Source organism: Hemiscyllium ocellatum, chromosome 7 (assembly GCF_020745735.1).
Source record: "Hemiscyllium ocellatum isolate sHemOce1 chromosome 7, sHemOce1.pat.X.cur, whole genome shotgun sequence".
NCBI lineage: Eukaryota > Metazoa > Chordata > Chondrichthyes > Orectolobiformes > Hemiscylliidae > Hemiscyllium > Hemiscyllium ocellatum.
In genome coordinates this window covers 55137973-55157635 of record NC_083407.1, presented here as the reverse complement: position 1 = coordinate 55157635, position 19663 = coordinate 55137973, and the positions used below count along the sequence as shown (strand labels likewise).

Here is a 19663-nt window from a genome sequence, read left to right as displayed (position 1 = left end):
CACTGCTCTTTCATCGGGTGGGTTGATAGTTACAAATAACCACCCAATGAAGGAGCAGTGCTCTGAAAACCAGTGGTTCCAAATAAACCTGTTGGACTATAACCTGGTGCTGTGATTTTTAAGTTTGTAGACCCCAGTCCCACACCGGCCCCTCCAAATCCTGAATACACTATGAATTCTTCCTGGTTTCGTTGGCCGATCCAGCTATCCCAATCCAGATGAAGATAAAGGTTACCATGGTCGATATATTTCCTTTGTTACTTGCAATCTGATTTAATCTCTGTCCCACAGTATAGCTGCTGTTAGTCCTATAGACTACTACTACCATCTTTCCCTTTTCAATAGCTATCATCAATGTGGTAGGTAATATGTGTGGAGTGAATTTTGTCTATTGGTGGGGGAGCTTTTATTGTGGGCTAGGTAATGAGGAGCCAAAAGTCATTAAGTGTTGTGCTGAAGTTTGCCCAAATTTGATTTGTCCATTTTTATTCTTCAAAACTGCATTTATATTTAACCGTCACAAAAATAAATTGGGGTCCTTTGTGAAGGTCTCCAGTGTTCCCAAGCATGCTTCCTGACATCTGAGATGGCTTACGCATGACAATGGAATTCTGTATATCCTTGTTTGAATTATCATATTGATTTGCTGATTACGTGGAATTTGCAGGGCAGAAACCGACTACAGTTCCTCACCTGAGGATGTGGTCAGAAGTGTAGTTACCAAATTACAAACCAATCATTTCTAATCAAAGGAAACAACATAGCTAAAAAATACAAGTCTTAATTGAAAGATTTTTTAATCTTGAAATGAATTCTAAAGCACTTAACTTTTCTTACAGATGAACCAATAGGAGGAATTAATAGACGCAGAATTACTGAAAACACTCATCCCCAATCCTTTAGTATTGAAGCAGGCTGTGAAAAGTTGCCAACTCCTGTGCCTGAACAAACTTCTCTTCATGAAAGTGAGGGTCTGTTGTATATGAATTTCAATTTGTACCAACACCAACTTTTTCAGATCCTCTGTTCTAAAATAAAATGTACTTTGACTATTTCCTCAAATCAGCTGTATTATAACAAGCTATACCTGTCTGCTCCAACTGTGCAGGATCTATTGGAAACTCCCGAAGCTCCACACAAATGAACTCCTATTCTGATAGTGGTTACCAGGAGACTGCAGGCAGTTATTATAGCAGCCAGAACTTGATCAAGACTAACACAAGGAACCTACAGGAATCTGTTCAGAGCAGCACCAACAGTAATCATCTGGTGCGAAATTCGAGGCCAGAGGGACAAACTGTTGGCCAGGTACTACATTTTCAGGAAGCTGATGCCTTATTTTAATTTCTTCACAATCATCATATCAATCTCTTCTATACGGTTGGCATTTTAAACTGTATAGGCAAAAATCGTCCTGCAACTGTTGTTTCAGGCATTGCATTGGGAAGTGGTCATAACAAACATTTTCATTTTCTCTGGCAAATAGATATGGTTTACTCATTTTAAGTATTTCTGATAGGTGCCCTTTTCACTATTGATAAATACTGGGTACCTGCCATAGCAAGTGGTGAAAATAAAGAACTATTACTCTTCTAGTGACCAAAAACCTCAGACTCATCAACCTTTGATTGAATTCTATCAATTGATTCCTGTCTTTTAGCTTCCAGGGTATAGATCTGAAGAACAAAGTGTGCACTTTTCTTCCCAAGTCCACCAAATAAGATGCTGAACAGCCACCAGGCATATTTCTGTCCAAGGAAGCCCCGGGGCTCCCCTTTCGTACTCTGTTGGGAGGCATATTTGAAACAGAAAGATACTCCACTTCAAACCCCCCACAAAAAGTGGCATCTGAGGCAAAGTCCTTTCGCATCCACTTTGTGGCTTAATTGGCATGCAATTACTTCTGGTCTACATGTTTATTGGAGTAGCCCGTGGAGTCTTGGGTCCAAAAAATAATTATTTCCTAAAACTAAGCCTGTTTATGTTAAATGTCAAAGTAAATAATAAATTCTGTATCAAGTGGTCATTGCTAATTATGTTCAATTGGTGAAGTTTTCACAAAGATTATTTCAAAACTTTGGAAATCATCATGAGAAATCACAGTTGAATGCAGATATGATTTTGCACTAGAGTAGTGATAAGACCTCTGTCGACAGTGATTTTTTTTAAAATTCAAATTCCCATTTATTAATTGAAAAGATTGCTGCAAGGAGACATGACATCTCAGTTGTTAGCACTGCTGTGTCTCAACACCAACAACCCAGATTCGATTCCAGTCTTAAGCAACTGTCTGTGTGGAGTTTAAACATTCTCCCTGAGTCAACATGGATTCCTCCCACAAAGATGTGCAGGTATGGTGGATTGGCCATGCTAAATTGAGTGTTCTGGCATGTGCAGGTTAGTGGACTAGCCGTGGGAAATGCAGGGTTACAGGGAGAGTGTGGAGATGGGGTGAAGGTCTGGGTGGGATGCTCTTCAGAGAATCTGTGTTAACTCAATGGGTCAAATGGCCTACTTCACACTGTAGGTATTCTATGCTTCTGTGATTCTATGACCCTTCCACAAAAATCCTTTACTAACCAACAAAGAACAAGCACTATTTATCTCAAATACTTTAAACAAAACACCCAAAATGGTCCCTACGTATTCTACTTTCAGATTTAACCATGAATCTGAAACTTAAAAAGTACCTTGAGTGTCTATTCAATTCTCCTGGACCCAGCCCAGTGTCATGTGCCTTGGTGCCCAATGATTCACCTTGTGGTTTTTCTCCTTTTCTCCCCTTCAAAGTAAGAGCTGTCCTAGGAACGCTTCCATGAGCAGCCAGATAGGCAAACTTTCCAGCCCTACCTTCAACATCTCTCACTTTTGGATTTCTACACCTTAAGCACTGGACTTGAGTGCATCTTTGCAAAGTGAATCTAAATCAAAATCACCCAACTCCTGATGACCCTCTGTTCTTTGTTGTGGTTATTCCCTCTGCCTTCTCCAAACTGCTCTTTGACTTGTGCCTCGTGGACTGACAGCCAAAAAAACTGTTAAAACCTTTTAACTTCAAAGATGTCCTTTGATCAGAAATATTTAAAACCTTATCCTGTTAAACAATTGTCTTCAACCTTTGCTAATCCAAAGAAATTATACAAATAATATAACCCCTCACAGACAAATTAGCCCCTTGAGAGAGTTAATGGAGTCTTCATTGTTTAATTTTAACTTCCTTTGAAATATAATTACCTGGCCTGTCTGCATTCCTGTCAGACTTGGTATTCTTTCATTTATTTTACATTTAAGCATTACAATTTCCAAGATAAAAATAATCTTAACACATGCATTTGTAACAATACACTTGGAAATACCAATACTAACATGCTACATTAACCTTCTGAAGTGCATGAGAAAAGTTTCTACTATGAGAGCATTAGTAGGTGGTTGAGGACAGACTTTTATTTTCCCTGGGCTGCGCACATAGTTTCTGGAAACGTAGTGTTAGGATGAGCAACTGGTATTTCTGGTCTTGGACATCCAGTGAAGAGGTGATTTATCTCCAGTAGGTGTCTTCCTATAGCAGCGTGGGTGAGATTGAGAGTTTGGAAATTGATATTCTTCCTTTTCATTCTGTGGCACAACTTCAACATACACTGTTTCTTATGTTTGTTCTTGAACTTTGATTTAATTTCTTTAGCGTTTCTAATTATGGTTTCCATATTTGACTTTGACTTTGCTGATATTTTTGAAATAACAGGATGGCACAAGACCTCATGAACTGTGAAGTTGATGTCCGATTTCAAATTTACTAATAAAATAGAGAAAAATTGAAAATGTTTTTCAAGCTCCATGTGGGTGAATTGTCAATCTTGCTGATGGCTGGGATAATATAGAGGAACCTTCTGCAAAGAATCCCTTTGCTGCAGTGCTCAGCTTGATTGAAGACAAGTTTTCACAGGATGAAATTGATGGGATGTAAACATTGTCCATAGATGGTATTCCACCTTATCAAGCTTAAGACAAAAATAAGGATGACGGTATTTGAGGAATGTTTGTGGATCCCAAGCACCTTTTGACCAGGTGTAATATCAATGCACTCATCTTTATCTTTTAAAAAATGCTGTTAATTCACTTGACATTAACTTTTGTTTTAAACAGGGTCCAATGAATGTTGCTGTTACAACCAGTAGGGCAATGAGAAGAGTTAGTTCAGTTCCATCTAGAACACAATCACCAGCTTATGGTACTGGAATGTCACCATCAAGGGGATCTCTGAGAACATCTCTTGGGAGTGCTTATGGGTCACCAGCATTAACTGAACCTCGGTCCAATAACTCTACAGTGTATTTGTCCTCTACATTGCCAGCTCAAAGAGCAGGCTCTCCACATACTGCGCAGAGATCTACATCACCAGCTACAATTAGACGAATTGGTTCAGTTACAAGACAACCCACTAACTCCAGCAGAGCCACCTCTCCATTCCAGGCTTTAGGCTCTTCACTGAGACTGGGTTCACCTCTCACTTTGGCAAACGTGCAAACAAGAATAAATTCTCCACCCCAAGCTCAAACTGGATCATCATCTCCTGCACGGTCCACTATGACTGCTGTTCCTCAACGTATGGCAGCACCACTGCAAAGATCCCATGCCATTGATACTGATTTTTATTGTCTGCAGTCACCAGAAATCTATGAGAGGATGGTTCCACCACGACCAGACAGCCTTGCAGGTCTGTTTTGTGATAACAGTATAAACTACAACTCTTTTCATGGAAAGGTTTATTTTAATGGGTAAATGATATGTAATCTGGACACTTTCTAGCACTTAATCCTCAGTTAACATCTCAAACTTTCTAATGTATCCTAAAAAAGTGAAAAACTATATAATAAAATTTGAAGAACATGACAATGCTTGCATAAAACTGCTACAGACTGCAACCATTTAAAAGTAGTCCCAACAGAGAAAAAGTGAAAGATTCATTTTGTATTTATGCTGACTTTACTATCGACATCCTGATAACCATTATAAACTTCAGCTCCATGAAATAGTGTTACATTCCTTCCTGAATGCGAGGACACAAAATGAGGCAAGCAAAACAAAAGCTTGATTACCTACTTATGGGCACGTTCCCAACTTCGCTAATTCAAGTTGTCTTTTTTATATCCACCGCCTCAGTCACAGATGAGGCTAACTCTGATCACTTCCTGATATCCCTCAGCAATTATATCATCTCCCTCCCACTTCTTTGTCTTCATCCTTGAAAAATCTTTCTCCAAATCACTTTAAACTGCCAATTAGCTCACCTCTGGTCTCTGCCAGAATGCACTTGCAGTTACCAAGTTACTCAGTCATTTCTTCACCACTGCATTTTGATACTTTTAACACGAGTAATAACCCTTACTTTCTCACCATTAAGTTCCTCATACGTTAAGTCCATAATTGCTAATGGGCAACAGATGTTCGATTATGAATAATCATTTTAACATAAATGCTTTACAGAATTTTTGTTTCCGGTACAAAATTAGACTCTATGGCCTCCAGTGATTCAAGCCATTTCTCAAGGTTCAATAGATTTACCTTGAATTCAAACAAATAGTGCCCCTTCCTGCACATGGTTATTCAAACACACCAAGGATTCTGATGCATTTAGACTTTGAATTTTAGCTGTCCAATTGTAATGCCTTTGGTCTGGTCAGACAGTGGAGATGCTTTCCAATCTGGCAGAGGAGGTAGTTCCAGGTCTGGTGAGGAAGGGGTTACCAGCTCCAGCTGGGAGTTAGGTATGTCAGGTCTGGTGTGAAGCACAAAGATAAGTTGTTGGTAAAGCGAAGGGGTGGAGAAATAGAATTGAGTATGAAAAGACATAAACATGGAAGTATGCGCCATCTTTGTGCTGGTGCCATGAACTTGGTATGCACACAAGGGAGAGAGGCCAAGGATGGATCCTGTAGGACATCTCAAATGACCCTGTGAGAACTGTGGGGTTTCTTTTAAAAACTAGTTGCATTGGAACAAGTAAGAGTAACAGCTGCTTGAGGACAATACTGATGAAGTGAAGGAAAAATTGCATTAAAAAGGTGTATAAGATAGGTCAAGAAGTTCAATTATCATAATTGTGGAGGAGTTTATCAGTGGTTTCCCAAGTATAGCCTCAGAGTATAAACTCATGAAAGAATTTGAACAGACATTTAGGTGAGAAATTAGACAAAAGGGAAGAGAGGGATGAATGATTTTTCATCCACATAAAGCACTTTGCGATCAGCTTCACAACAGAAGGAAAGTAAGTGTTCAAACAGTGGTGGAAACATGATAATTTTAAGAATTATATCTTGAAGTTATGCCATCATCTGACAACATACATCTGATATAAAAGGCTGCAAGATGACAACATGTCTGTTACTAGCTTACTATGAAGGGCTGCCTTAACTAGCATCAACAGTATGTACAACACATGTGAGGATTGAGATGTTTAGATGTGCCCAAATGGACCAAAAAACCTGAATCATTTAGATTTTGAGCTGTGGCAGTGGGTGTTGAACCTGTTGGTTGTGGTTTGGAATGGCAAGTTGAAAAACCAACCTGTGGTATAAGATTCAATTACAGATTTTGAAGCAAATGCTCCCTAAGAATTTTAACTCCTATTTCCATACCTAGGAGATCTGAGAGACATCTGAAACCAACGTTAACATACTCAGTAAAATGTTATTTTCTTGTCCCTGAAGATTCATGACCAGTTCCTAATGATCAATCCTTACTTCTCTTCACCTCCAACAACATCCTTAGCTGCATATTATCTGCAGTGAGATTATAGATGCAAGGACAGTTTCTACACATAAGGTAGATGCCCAATTCTGCCACTCCTCTGCCTCTCTTGACCATTATCTAGCCTGACCAGTTGTAATAGATGGACCTCCTTTGATTCCCCACCCTTGCTGCATGTTTGAAATCTAGTCTTTAATTTACCTGCCTCCACCCCCTAAATATCATGAAATTTTGAGTTCTTTTCTCATCCATCAGGACTCTGCTCCTCATTCCCAGAACTGATCTCTCTGTATTGTTTGCCTCATATTACTAATCCTACTAATTCAAGCCAGTTTCCTACACTTCTTTTAAAAAGTTGAATTCCTTAGTAATTCGAGTAACTGCAATTTAGATTACATATTAATATCATGGGAGCAGTGTTTATTTCATAAGCATTAATCCTAGAGTAATCTTGAATTATTGACTGAATAATTGTTTTTAAGAAAAACGAGCACAGCAAGGAAAAACATGACAACTAAACACCATGGGATATAGTTATGTTGTGTACATGGCAGAACAAAGTAACATGCCATGCCCAAGGGAGTGTTTTTTTAAAGTTTGTGGGTATTGCAGATTGCCTCTTGATGCAATTCACACCTGCTTCCTCTTTAATTGCAACATTGGTTACACCAGTTTCAAACATCAAAAAAAAATGAGGAATTAATCACATTACTGTCAAATTAGAGTCCAATTTGGAGGTCATGTGGGCAGGTCATGACTTTGCAATTGTTTTGACATTGCCACAATTTTTAGCTTGAGTTGATCCATTAATTCAAACCATTTTGAAAAATATCAATGAAATGACTTGATGCTGCTAAAGGAAAATTGCAATATTGAATATGGTGCTCAGTACTTGAAATTAATTTGGTGGGCAGGTGGAGAGCAGAAGTTAGATTCAGATGGGACAAAATCTAAAATGAAAACAGACAGCAAAAACATTTGCTAGGTGAATCTAAAAGGCAGAGAAAACAAAGGTGAAGGGGAAGAAAAGACATTGCAGTGAATATATGGAGCAGTGAGAATCGTGCAGCTGCCCCTGGGATTGCAGGCTTAGTTAAGTTTTTTTTCAGTTATTATAGTCATTACAGTTTACTAATAGAAGATTTTTCTCCATTTTATTTTATTATCATTAAAAAGAATCAAAAACTTGATTTTTTTTTCAAAATGAGCTTTTAAAGGGCCTACAGCGAAAGGCTTTTTTTTATTCTTCAGAAATTAAAGTCTGTTTTAGAAGGGTTTGTTTTTAGCATTACAAAGGGTTTTATTTTGAAAAAAATGAAGTTTTTTTTAAATAAGGTGTTTTCCTTCTGGAGAGTCCTACGCATAGTCAGCCCTGGAGAAGATTTTTTTTCTTTGAGGAATTTATTGAAGAGGGATCGTTTTTATTCAGTTAATGAGCTAAGTGGTTGATTTTATTTAAGTTTTGTATGTTTGAGATATGGATATATAAATACATTTTTAATTTTTTTCTGTTTTGACATTTTTTCTGTAGATAATAAAAGGTAGTTTATTTTATTTTTAAAGTGTTATTGAAACATCCTTTTTTTAGGCTTATTGTTATTAAGGACATGTATAAGGTACACAGTAAGATGGCTAGTAGATTTAGAAAAGTTATTACCCAGCAGGATCAATCAGGTAGGTGACTGTCAGGAAAGGTAGGAAAGTAATTCAAAAGTCTCCTGTGGCTATTCCTCTATCAAATAGAGATACGGTTTTTGGAACTGTTAAAGGAATAATCTCTCTGAGGAAAATGGAAGGGCCAGTCAGTTGTTGGACAGTTGGAATGATTATGTTAGACAGCGTTTGACAGCATTTAATAGAATTATTGTTAATGTAGCCCCTCATGTCAAGGGCATTGACAGGATATTCTGTGGCTGTGAGCGTAAATTTAGCATAGTTTGTTGCTTTCCTGGTGCTCGGATAAAGGACGTCTCTAAATGTTTCAAGCCATATTGTTAAAGATGAAACTGAGAAGCTAGAAATTAGTGTACACATTGGTTGGAGTGATTTTTTTGGTGAAAAGATTAAAGGAGTACAGAGTGAATTTAGGTAGAAGATTAAAAAAAACTTTTAGAAGTAATAATTTCTGGTTTATTCCCAATACCAAACTCAAATGGAGGAAAGGAACAAAAGGTTAAAGGAGATAAATCAATGGCTGAAGAGCTGGTGTATTGTTCAGAAATTTAGGTTTTTGGACAATTGGAATGTCTTTTGGGATAGAAAAGACCTGTTCAAAAACAGATAGGTCTAACTTAAACTGGAAAGGGACCAATGTCTTAGCAGGGAGATTTGCTCACTCTATTACGGGACATTTAATACTGAGAATTCCTCCACTCACCTTCTCTAAGTGGTAATGAAATGGAAAGATTGATGGGGAAGGTTCTGAATGTGAGAAGAGCATGTCAGTTAGAAAAGAAAGGCGAGAGAGTCAGAGTATGTAGTAACGCTGAATAACTAAATTCCATTTATTTCAATGCAAGGGGTCTAACAGGTAAGGCTGATGAATTCAGGGTAATGTTTAAGAACATAGGATTGGGACATCATAGCTATAACAGAAACTTGACTGAGAGATGGACAAGACTGGCAGCTCAATGTTCTGGGTTTTAGCTGCTATAGCCAGGATAGAAAAGGAGGAGTGGTTGCGGGGGATGGCATTTTTGATTAAGGAATACACTACTGCTGTCACTAGGGAAGATTTTTCTGAAAAATGTCCAGTGAAAAAATGTGTGTAGAAATTACAATAAGAAAGGAAAGATCACTTTGGGATTGTACAATAGGCCCGCCAGAGAAAAATTGAGAAACAAATATATAGGGAGATTGCAGATAAATAGAATAAAGTTATAATAATGCGGGATTTTAATTTTCCAAGCATTGACTGGGACTACCATAGTATTAAAGGTTTGGATGGTGAAGAATTAGTCAAATGTGTTCAAGAAAATTTTCTTTGTCAATATGTGGATGCTTCTATGAAAGTAGCAAAGCTAGATCTTTATTTGGGCAATAAGGCAGGGCAGGTGACTGAATAAAAGTGCGGTGATCATAATTCTATTAATTGCAAAGTGATTATGGAAAAGAATAAGCCTTCCATAAAAGTTACAGTTTTTAATTGGAGTAGACAAATTTTAATGTATGAGACAAGAACTTACAAAAGTTGATTGAATTAGACTATTTGCAGGTAAAAGAGCATCTGACAGGTGGGAGGCGTTCAAGAGTGTAATGAGAGCTCAGGCATTTTGTTCCTGTTAGAGTGGAGGATAAGGCTGGTAAGATTAAGGAACAATGGATGAATAAAGCTATTGAGGTTCTAGTCAAGAATAAAAGACAATTATATTTTAGATATACACACCTTGGTTCAATTGAACCTCTTAAGAACGCACTACACTCTGTATATTGATTGAGAGAAATCAGGAAGGCAAAGAAGGGATGTGAGATAGCATTGGCAGATAAGGTTAAGGATAATCCAGAGATTCTACAAGTACATTAGGAGCAGGAGGGTAACTAGAGAGAGGGTAGAAGGTCTTAAGATGAAGGAGCTCATCTGTGTTGAACCCCAGGAGATGGGAGGGATTCTAAATTAATATTTTGTCAGTTTTTACTGTGGAGAAAGAGGTGGAGTCTAGAAAATGCAGAGAAGTAAACTTTGATGTTATAAAAACAGTTCACGTTCCTGAAGAGGAAGTTCAGGAGATCTTAGAGAATATAAAGGTGGATAAATCTCCAGGACCTGATCTAACTGGGGCAGCATGGTGGCTCAGTGGTTAGCACTGTCTCGCAGCTCCAGGGACCCGGGTTCGATTCCCACCTTGGATCACTGTCTGTGTGGAGTTTGTACATTCTCCCCATGTGTTTCCTCCGGGTGCTCCGGTTACCTCCCACAATCCAAAGATGTGCAGGTCGGGTGAATTGGCCATGCTAAATTGCCCATAGTGTTAAGTCCATTACTCAGGCTGAATGTAGGGGAATGGGTCTGGGTGGGTTACTCTTCAGAGGGTCGGTGAGGACTCATTGGGCCAAATGGCCTGTTTCCACACTGTAGGGAATCTAATCTAATGTATCCCAGAATGTTGTGGGAAGGGAGAAAATTGTGAAACCCCTTGCAGAAATATTTGTATCATTTATAACTGTGCGTGAGGTGCCTGATGATTGGAGGGTGGCTAATGTTGTACCTTTTATTTAAGAAAGGTTGTAAGGAGAACCTGGGAACTATAGATGTTTTGAGTCTGACTTCAGTTGGGTAAATTGTTGGAGGCATTTATAAAAGATAGGATTTATGGACATTTAGAGAGGCATAGATTGATTAGGGATAGTCAGCATGGTTTTGTCTGAGGAAAATCGTGTCTCTCAAACTTGATTGAGTTTTTTGAGGAAGTTGCCAAAAGGGTTGTTGATGACAGAGTGGTAAATGTCATTTATTTGGATTTAGTAAAGCCTTTGACAAGGTTCTGCATGGTAGACTGATTAGTAAAGTTAGGTCACATCTGGTTCAGGGTGGGGTTGCCAATTAGATTCATAATTGGCTAAATGGCAGGAGACAGTAATGATGAAGGGTTGCCTTTTGGAATGAAGACCAGCAGTCTTCACAGGGATTGGCTTGGGTCATCTTTTGTCGTTTATATAAATGGTTTTGGATGAGAATGCTGAAGGCATTGTTAGGTTTATGGATGACATCAAAATTGGCATAGTAGACAGTGTTGAAGCTTTTCTAAGATTGACTTATTTGATCAAGATTCTTTTGCAATGAGCTGAAAAATTTACTCCATTTCCTGCATCTCTATCCTTGAACCCCACCCCTCCAATCACAACAAGGACGGAACCCCTCCACCCCACCAACCTCTGGATGTACCGCATCATCCTCTACCATTTCCGCCACCTACAAACAGACCCCACCATCAGAGATATGTTTCCCTCCCCACCCCTATCTGCATTTCAGAGAGACCATTCCCTCTGCAACACCCTTGTCAGGTCCACACCCCACAACTATCCATCATTCCCTCCCGGCACCTTCCCCTGCCTTAGCAGGAAATGCAAAACCTGCGTCCACACCTCCACCCTGACTTCCACCCAAAACCCCAAAGAGTCCTTCCACATCTGACAGAAATTTACATGCACTTCCACACACATCATCTACTGCGTCCATTGCATCTGATGTGGTCTCCTCTACACTGGGGAGTCAGGATGCCAACTTGTGGATAATTTCAGAATATCTCTGGAGCACCTGCACCAACCAACCCTACTGCCCAGTAGCTGAACATTTTAATCTAACCCCCTCACCAAGGACATGCAGATCCTGGGCTGCCTCCATCGTCAAACCCTAACCACCCAACGCCTGGCGGAAGAACATATCTTTCACACTGGATCAATGTGGATTTCACCAGATCCCTCAATTCCCCATCTTCCCCCCCCCCCCCGCATCTTATCCCAGTCTCAATATCCCAACTCAGCCCTGCCCTCTTGAACAGTCCTACCTTCTCCTCACCTATCTGCTCCACCCTCCTCTATCACTTTCACCCACACCTTCATCTAACAATCGCTTTCCCAGCTACCTTCCCCCAGCCCTGCCCCACACGCCCTTCCGTTTATCCCTCAGCCCCCTTGGCCCTACAAGCCTCATCCTGATGCCGGAAACGTTGACTCTCCTACTCCTTGGATGCTAATTGACCATCTGTGCTTTTCCAGCATCGCACCCTTTGACTCTTATTTCCAGCATCTGCAGTCCTCACCTTCCCCTCCCTGAAAAATGGCAGATGGAGTTCCATGTGGATAAATACGAGGTATTGCATTTTGGTACAAAATATTAGACAATTAATGGTAGGGCCTTGGGTAGTATTGTAGACAAAAGGGATCTAGGGATTCGGGTACATAATACTTCGAAATTTGCATCACATTAGGACAGGGTAGTTCAAAAGGTGTTAGACACACTTGCTTTCCTTTGCATAAAGGAGCTGGGATGTTATGTTGAAGTTGTACAGTACAGTGAGGCCTCTTCTGGAATACTATATCCAATTCTGGTTGCCCTGTTATGGGAAGGATATTATTAAGCTATGATGTGGAGGTGCCAGTGTTGGACTGTGGTGGATAAAGTTACAAATCACATAACACCAGGTTACAATCCAACAGGTTTATTTGGAAGTAGTAGCTTTTGGAGGGCTACTTCTTCAGGTAGCTGTGAAGCAGGATCACAAGACAATTGATAGCAAAAGATCACAGTGTCATGCAACTCAAACAATATATTGAACAAAATTAGATTGCTATTCAGTCTTTCATCTTTTAGAATGGGTTGCAGGTTTTGATTCATTAGTATGTAAATGCCAGAACTACTTTCAAGTCATATTTTTGAGATAACTTAAGGTTCACTTTTTAAAAAGTGACATCTCAGCTCAGACCGTTCATTAAAGATGTGAAGTTAGAGTCTGTCTGTGTCCCAGGCTTGAGTCAGGCTGGTTCTGTTTCCAAGGTAGAAAGTTATGGATTGACTGCCTGCAGGTTATGTGCTCTTTGAACAAAATAGAATGTATCTGGAATTACAATTTTGCAAATACAAGTTCACCCCATAGATTTGTGTATGTGTGTGTGTGCGGGTGTTTGCATGTGTGTCTGAGAGAGAATGAGTGTCTGAGTAGTGTAGTAGGGTCATCTGTAGTGTGACATGAACCTAAGGTCCCATTTGAGGCCATCCTCATGGGTACCAAATTTAGCTATCAGCTTCTGCTTGACCACTGTGGGTTGCTACATATCCTGAAGTTCGCCTTGGAGGCTGGTCACCCGAAGATCTGAGGCCGAATGCAAAAATATCCCTGTCTAGAAATTGTTGGGTAGTACCCATTTGTCCATTGTCATAGCTTATGCTGCGTCTTGCTAATGTACCATACCTTATGTCATCCTTGCCTGCAGCATATGAGATAGACAATGTTGGCCGAATCTCTCAAATACTTGACGCATACATGTCTGAGCTAAGACGCCACTTTTTTATATAAATCCTTGTTATCTCGAGACTGTGACTTGAAAAAAGTTCTAGAATTTATATATTAATGAATCGAAGCCTGCAACCCTTTCTCAAAGATGAAAGACTTAACAGCAATCTCGGTTTGTTCATTATATCATGTCAGTTGCATGCATGATACTGTGATCTTTTGCTATAAATTCTTTGTCTTATGATCCTGCTCCACAGCTACCTGATGAGGGAGCAGTGTTCTGAAAGCTAGTACTTTTGGACTATAACCTTGTGTTGTCATTATTAAGCTAGACATGGTTCAGAAGAGATGTACCAGGATGTTGCTGGTATGGAATGTCTGAGTTCTAAAGAAAGGTTGGGACTTTTTTCACTGGAGTATAGGAGGTTGACCTGATAAGAGTTTATAAAATTGTGAGAGGTATGGATAGAGTTGATGGTAGTTGTCTTTTCCCTAAGATAGGGAATTTCAAGAAGAGCAGGCACATTTTTAAGGTGAGAGGATAGTGTTTTTTAAAAAACTTGAGCGGCAAAGTTTTACACAGGGTGATTCATGTGTAGAATTAACTTTCTGAGGAATTGGTGGATATGGGTTCAAATTACAACATTTAAAAGACTAAAAGAGAAAATGCTGGAAAATTTCAGCAGGTCTGGCAGCATCTGTAAGGAGAGAAAAGAGCTGACATTTCGAGTCTAACTGACCCTTTGTCAAAGCTAAAAAAAAAGAGAGAAATAGGGAGGTATTTATACTAGGCTGAGAGAAGGTGAGTCATGGCTCCAGCTTTTATCAGACTGAAAAGTAGAAAATGCAACATCTATATTTAAGGGAAGAACAAAATCATGAGAGAGGAAACTATAAGCCAATTAGCTTGATGTCTGTCAGGGGAAAGGTGTTAGATTCTTTAAGAAGGTTTTAACTCGACAAATAGAAAAGTTCAAAGTAATCACACAGAGACAGTGGATTTTGTGAAAGGGAAATCATGTTTAACCAATTTGTTAGAATTCTTTGAAGGAGCAGCATGCGCTGGGGATGAAGAGTTTGTTGATGTACTATACTATAAACTGATTGTTGACCTTGTCCACCTCAGTCCACCTCTGGCATCTCCACATCAAGGCCTTTCAGTAAAGGATAGCATTTCATTATCCTCCCTATTCACTTGTTCCTGCATTCTGTTTTGTTACCCATGTCCTGAAGCACCCTAGTTCAGTTGCACCTCCAAATTCTTCAGTTGTTTCCCATTTAAATATAACTGCTGTTTGTTCGTTCTTACCAAAATATACAAGTTCACATTTTCCCATGTTACACACTAACTGTATTGGACCCACAATCTTTACAGTTGATATCGATGACATAGATGTGAGGATTGCATGATGGATAAATTTGCTGATGACACGAAGATAGGTAGGAAGACATGTTGTGAAGGTAAAATAACCTATCTATACTGATCTTCTTCCTTTTAAGTGAGTAGGCAAAAATCTGACAGATGGACTTGGAAATGTGAAGTTGTTTATTTTGGTAGGAAGAATGAAGAAGCAAAGTTTTCATTAAATGGAGAATGACTGCAAAATTTTGTGGTGCAAAGGAACTAAGTGTTCCATTTGTCCCATTCTGTCAATCAGAAAACAAACAATTCATGTATGTTTATTGTTTTCTGCCAGTCAACCTTGTAGTCATGGTAGTATGTTACCCCCATACTGTGAATTCATGCATGTTAGCCTTTTATGTGGAACTATGGAAAATGTATTCTAGAAATCCAAGTACAGTACACCAACAAACTCTTCATCCCCAGCACATGCTGCTCCTTCAAAGAATTCTAACAAATTGGTTAAACATGATTTCCCTTTCACAAAATCCACTGTCTCTGTGATTACTTTGAACTTTTCTATTTATCAAGTTAAAGCCTTCTTAATGAATCTAACGCCTTGCCATGACACACATCAAGCTAATTGGCTTATAGTTTTCTCTCTCATGATTTTGTTCTTCCCTTAAATATAGATGTTGCATTTTCTACTATTTAATCTGATAAAACCTTTCCTAAAGAATTTTTGAAAATTAACACCCATGCGTCTCCTAAGTCATTAATCTTTTAGGACTCTAGAATAAAATCAGTCAGGACCTGAAGGTTTATCAGCTCACAGCTTAGTATCATTTCCCTCGTTATTAATTTTTCCTGACTCTTCACTGAATTGAAAATGTGTTGCTGGAAAAGCGCAGCAGGTCAGGCAGCAGCCAAGGAGCAGGAGAATCGACTTTTCGGGCACGAGCCCTTCCTGAAGAAGGGCTCATGCCCGAAAAGTCAATTCTCCTGCTCCTTGGATGCTGCCTGACCTGCGCTTTTCCAGCAACACATTTTCAGCTCTGATCTCCGGCATCTGCAGTCTTTACTTTCTTCACTGAATTCCCTACTCAGCATACTTCTGACTTTTTGCAGTGAGCCATATTTAAAATACATTTGTTCCCCATGCATCGAATTCCAACTTTGAACCAAACTTCCTCATACATACTAACTCAACCTCTTGTCTCCCTCAAGTAAGTTTCCTCACATTGACTCTGCACCCTTACTCACTGCCTATCCTTTTAACTTTGCAGAAAATCCAATCCTAATTTGTGCAATCACTCAGTGCTCTTAAGTGTCAAAATTGCTTTGTATTACTAGAACATGACTTGTCCCCAGTTGTATTCTACTTATCTAAATATAAAGGTAACATTTTATTGGTCTCTAAGTACTTTCTGTACCCATTCAAGCTTCTTTAATGGTATGTATAGATAATTTTATTCCTGAGACTCTTTGGACCTCTGCTAGCTTTTTTTTAGCATTAACGAAGAACACTGCTTTATCCTTCTGGGTCCAGGTTGATAACCTCCTATTTCCCCACATTGAAATCCATTTGCCACAGGTTTGCCTATTCACATAAGCTGTTGATATCAAATTATAATTTTATATTTCTGTCTCCACTACTTACTATGGCACCTGTCTTTCTGTTATTAGTAAATTTATGATTTATGATATTCTATTCCATCTGTGTCATTAATAAGGGGAATATTTCTGACCCCAGTGCAGTTCCTTTTGGGACACTGCTAGTCCCACAAAATTAAGAGTACTTTCCCATGATTTCCACTCACTGACATTGACACTTAGCTATTTCCTAACCAGATCAATCATTTGTCTTCAATTCCATGAATTTAACTTTTAGCTAATAATTTCCTGATGAGGGACTTCATTACATATCTTCTGAAAGTCCAATTACAGAACATGGGTGATATGGTACAATGGTAGTGTTCCTACCTGAGCCAAAAAGTCTGGGTTCAAGTCTCACCTGGCCTGGAGAGACATAACATGTCTGAACAGATTGATTAAAACTAATTATGAAATTTGTAGTTATTTCCTATTCTCTACTTTATACACCTCATCAGAAAATATAAAATGTTTGTCAGGTGTGATCAACCATCAACAAATCCATGATGCCTCTCTGGAAGAAAGGACTGAAGATGTTCAGTTCACCCCCATCCTTAGTTATGGACTCTTGTAATTTCCTGCCAATCAATATTACGCTATTTAGTCTATAATTTCTTTGTCTTCTGTGCTATATTTCCTTTAAAAAGCAGGATGCCAATAATTGAAAGATTCCTGAATCAACAGCACTTAGGAAAAATTATATTTAGGGCATCTGCAATGATTTCATTCACTTTTCAAACCCTGGGATAAACAGATGAGGAATCTGTTATTCTTTAATGCTATTGTTTTCCTCATTTCTGTATTTTGTTGTAATTTTATGGGTGTCTATTCCTGGTCCATTGTTAGCTTCTTTGACTGGACTTGTGTTCATTGCTTTTGGCTGTTGTAAAAAAAAACTGACTTGAAGTAATTTTTGAGCATGGCTGCCATTTTATTGTTTTCATTGGCACTATCATTATTATCAATTTTCAAGGGCTGGCTTTATTTCCTAACAGTTTTTTTTTAAAAACAAACATATGTGTCTTTGAAATTTCTTTTCATGGTTCCTTTTCATAGCTGTTATTACAATATTATTTATTGCTGTTTGCTTTTCTTCCTAACCATTCTACCAGGATCTATGCATGTTTGTTTTTTTTTTAATTTTATGTTTTCTTATGTCTTGCTTGTATAATGTTAAATTCTTTGTTTTTGGTCACTGCCAGCTAATAGATCTTCTCAATTTACCCATTAGTAGATTTATTGAGCATGAAGTGGATAGTCTGTCATGTTGCAATTAGCTTTATCCAATAGCAGATCTTTGCTGTTTTGTGTCCCTCCCTTTTCAAAGACAACTTTGAACTCATTGATTATGATTGCTGATTGATAAATGTTCATGCACTGATAGGTTGTTAATTAAATCTGCAAATGTGTTGCTGGTCAAAGCACAGCAGGTTAGGCAGCATCTCAGGAATAGAGAATTCGACGTTTCGAGCATAAGCCCTTCATCAGGAATAAGAGAGAGAGAGCCAAGCCGGCTGAGATAAAAGGTAGGGAGGAGGGACTAGGGGGAGGGGCGATGGAGGTGGGATAGGTGGAAGGAGGTCAAGGTGAGGGTGATAGGCCGGAGTGGGGTGGGGGCGGAGAGGTCAGGAAGAGGATTGCAGGTTAGGAGGGCGGTGCTGAGTTGAGGGAACCGTTTCTGTGCAGAGGAGATGACCTGGGGGGTGCAGTGAGGGAGGGACTCACTGAAATCCTTGTAGAGGGAGGAAGAGAGCTTCTTCAAGGAAGGCATCCTTGTAAGAGGATTCGCAGTAGGTTAAAATCTTCGAGTAAAAAATGAGGTCTGCAGATGCTGGAGATCACAGCTGCAAATGTGTTGCTGGTCAAAGCACAGCAGGTTAGGCAGCATCTCAGGAATAGAGAATTCGACGTTTCGAGCATAAGCCCTTCATCAGGAATAAGAGAGAGAGAGCCAAGCCGGCTGAGATAAAAGGTAGGGAGGAGGGACTAGGGGGAGGGGCGATGGAGGTGGGATAGGTGGAAGGAGGTCAAGGTGAGGGTGATAGGCCGGAGTGGGGTGGGGGCGGATTTCTGTGCAGAGGAGATGACCTGGGGGGTGCAGTGAGGGAGGGACTCACTGAAATTTTTCTGTGCAGAGGAGATGACCTGGGGGGTGCAGTGAGGGAGGGACTCACTGAAATTTTTCTGTGCAGAGGAGATGACCTGGGGGGTGCAGTGAGGGAGGGACTCACTGAAATTTTTCTGTGCAGAGGAGATGACCTGGGGGGTGCAGTGTTTTCTGTGCAGAGGAGATGACCTGGGGGGTGCAGTGTTTTCTAACTGCACCCCCCAGGTCATCTCCTCTGCACAGAAAACACTGCACCCCCCAGGTCATCTCCTCTGCACAGAAAAATTTCAGTGAGTCCCTCCCTCACTGCACCCCCCAGGTCATCTCCTCTGCACAGAAAAATTTCAGTGAGTCCCTCCCTCACTGCACCCCCCAGGTCATCTCCTCTGCACAGAAAAATTTCAGTGAGTCCCTCCCTCACTGCACCCCCCAGGTCATCTCCTCTGCACAGAAATCCGCCCCCACCCCACTCCGGCCTATCACCCTCACCTTGACCTCCTTCCACCTATCCCACCTCCATCGCCCCTCCCCCTAGTCCCTCCTCCCTACCTTTTATCTCAGCCGGCTTGGCTCTCTCTCTCTTATTCCTGATGAAGGGCTTATGCTCGAAACGTCGAATTCTCTATTCCTGAGATGCTGCCTAACCTGCTGTGCTTTGACCAGCAACACATTTGCAGCTGTGATCTCCAGCATCTGCAGACCTCATTTTTTACTGTTAATTAAATCTGCCAATCACTCATTACTGTGTGCACTGCGGCATGCCTCCTTGTTTATTTAAGGGTGTGTTGCTACAAAAATCTTATCTCTGACACATAGAAGAAATTATCTACCATTCCAGTATGTGTTCATCTGCATTCCTCATGA

The 19663-nt window shown here is 39.8% G+C and overlaps 1 protein-coding gene across 6 annotated transcripts in view; it reads left to right on the top strand.

Moving 5' to 3' along the window:
- Positions 1-19663, top strand: part of pkp4 (plakophilin 4) — a 231376-nt gene that overhangs the window by 108920 nt on the left and 102793 nt on the right. For 5 of the 6 annotated variants that reach the window (XM_060827224.1, XM_060827225.1, XM_060827226.1 and 2 more), the window contains 3 exons: positions 840-971; positions 1109-1308; positions 4144-4714. In XM_060827224.1, coding sequence (XP_060683207.1) covers positions 840-971; positions 1109-1308; positions 4144-4714 — 903 coding nt within the window. The remainder of the gene's footprint in view (positions 1-839; positions 972-1108; positions 1309-4143; positions 4715-19663) is intronic. The other variant, XM_060827227.1, reaches the window with a different exon arrangement.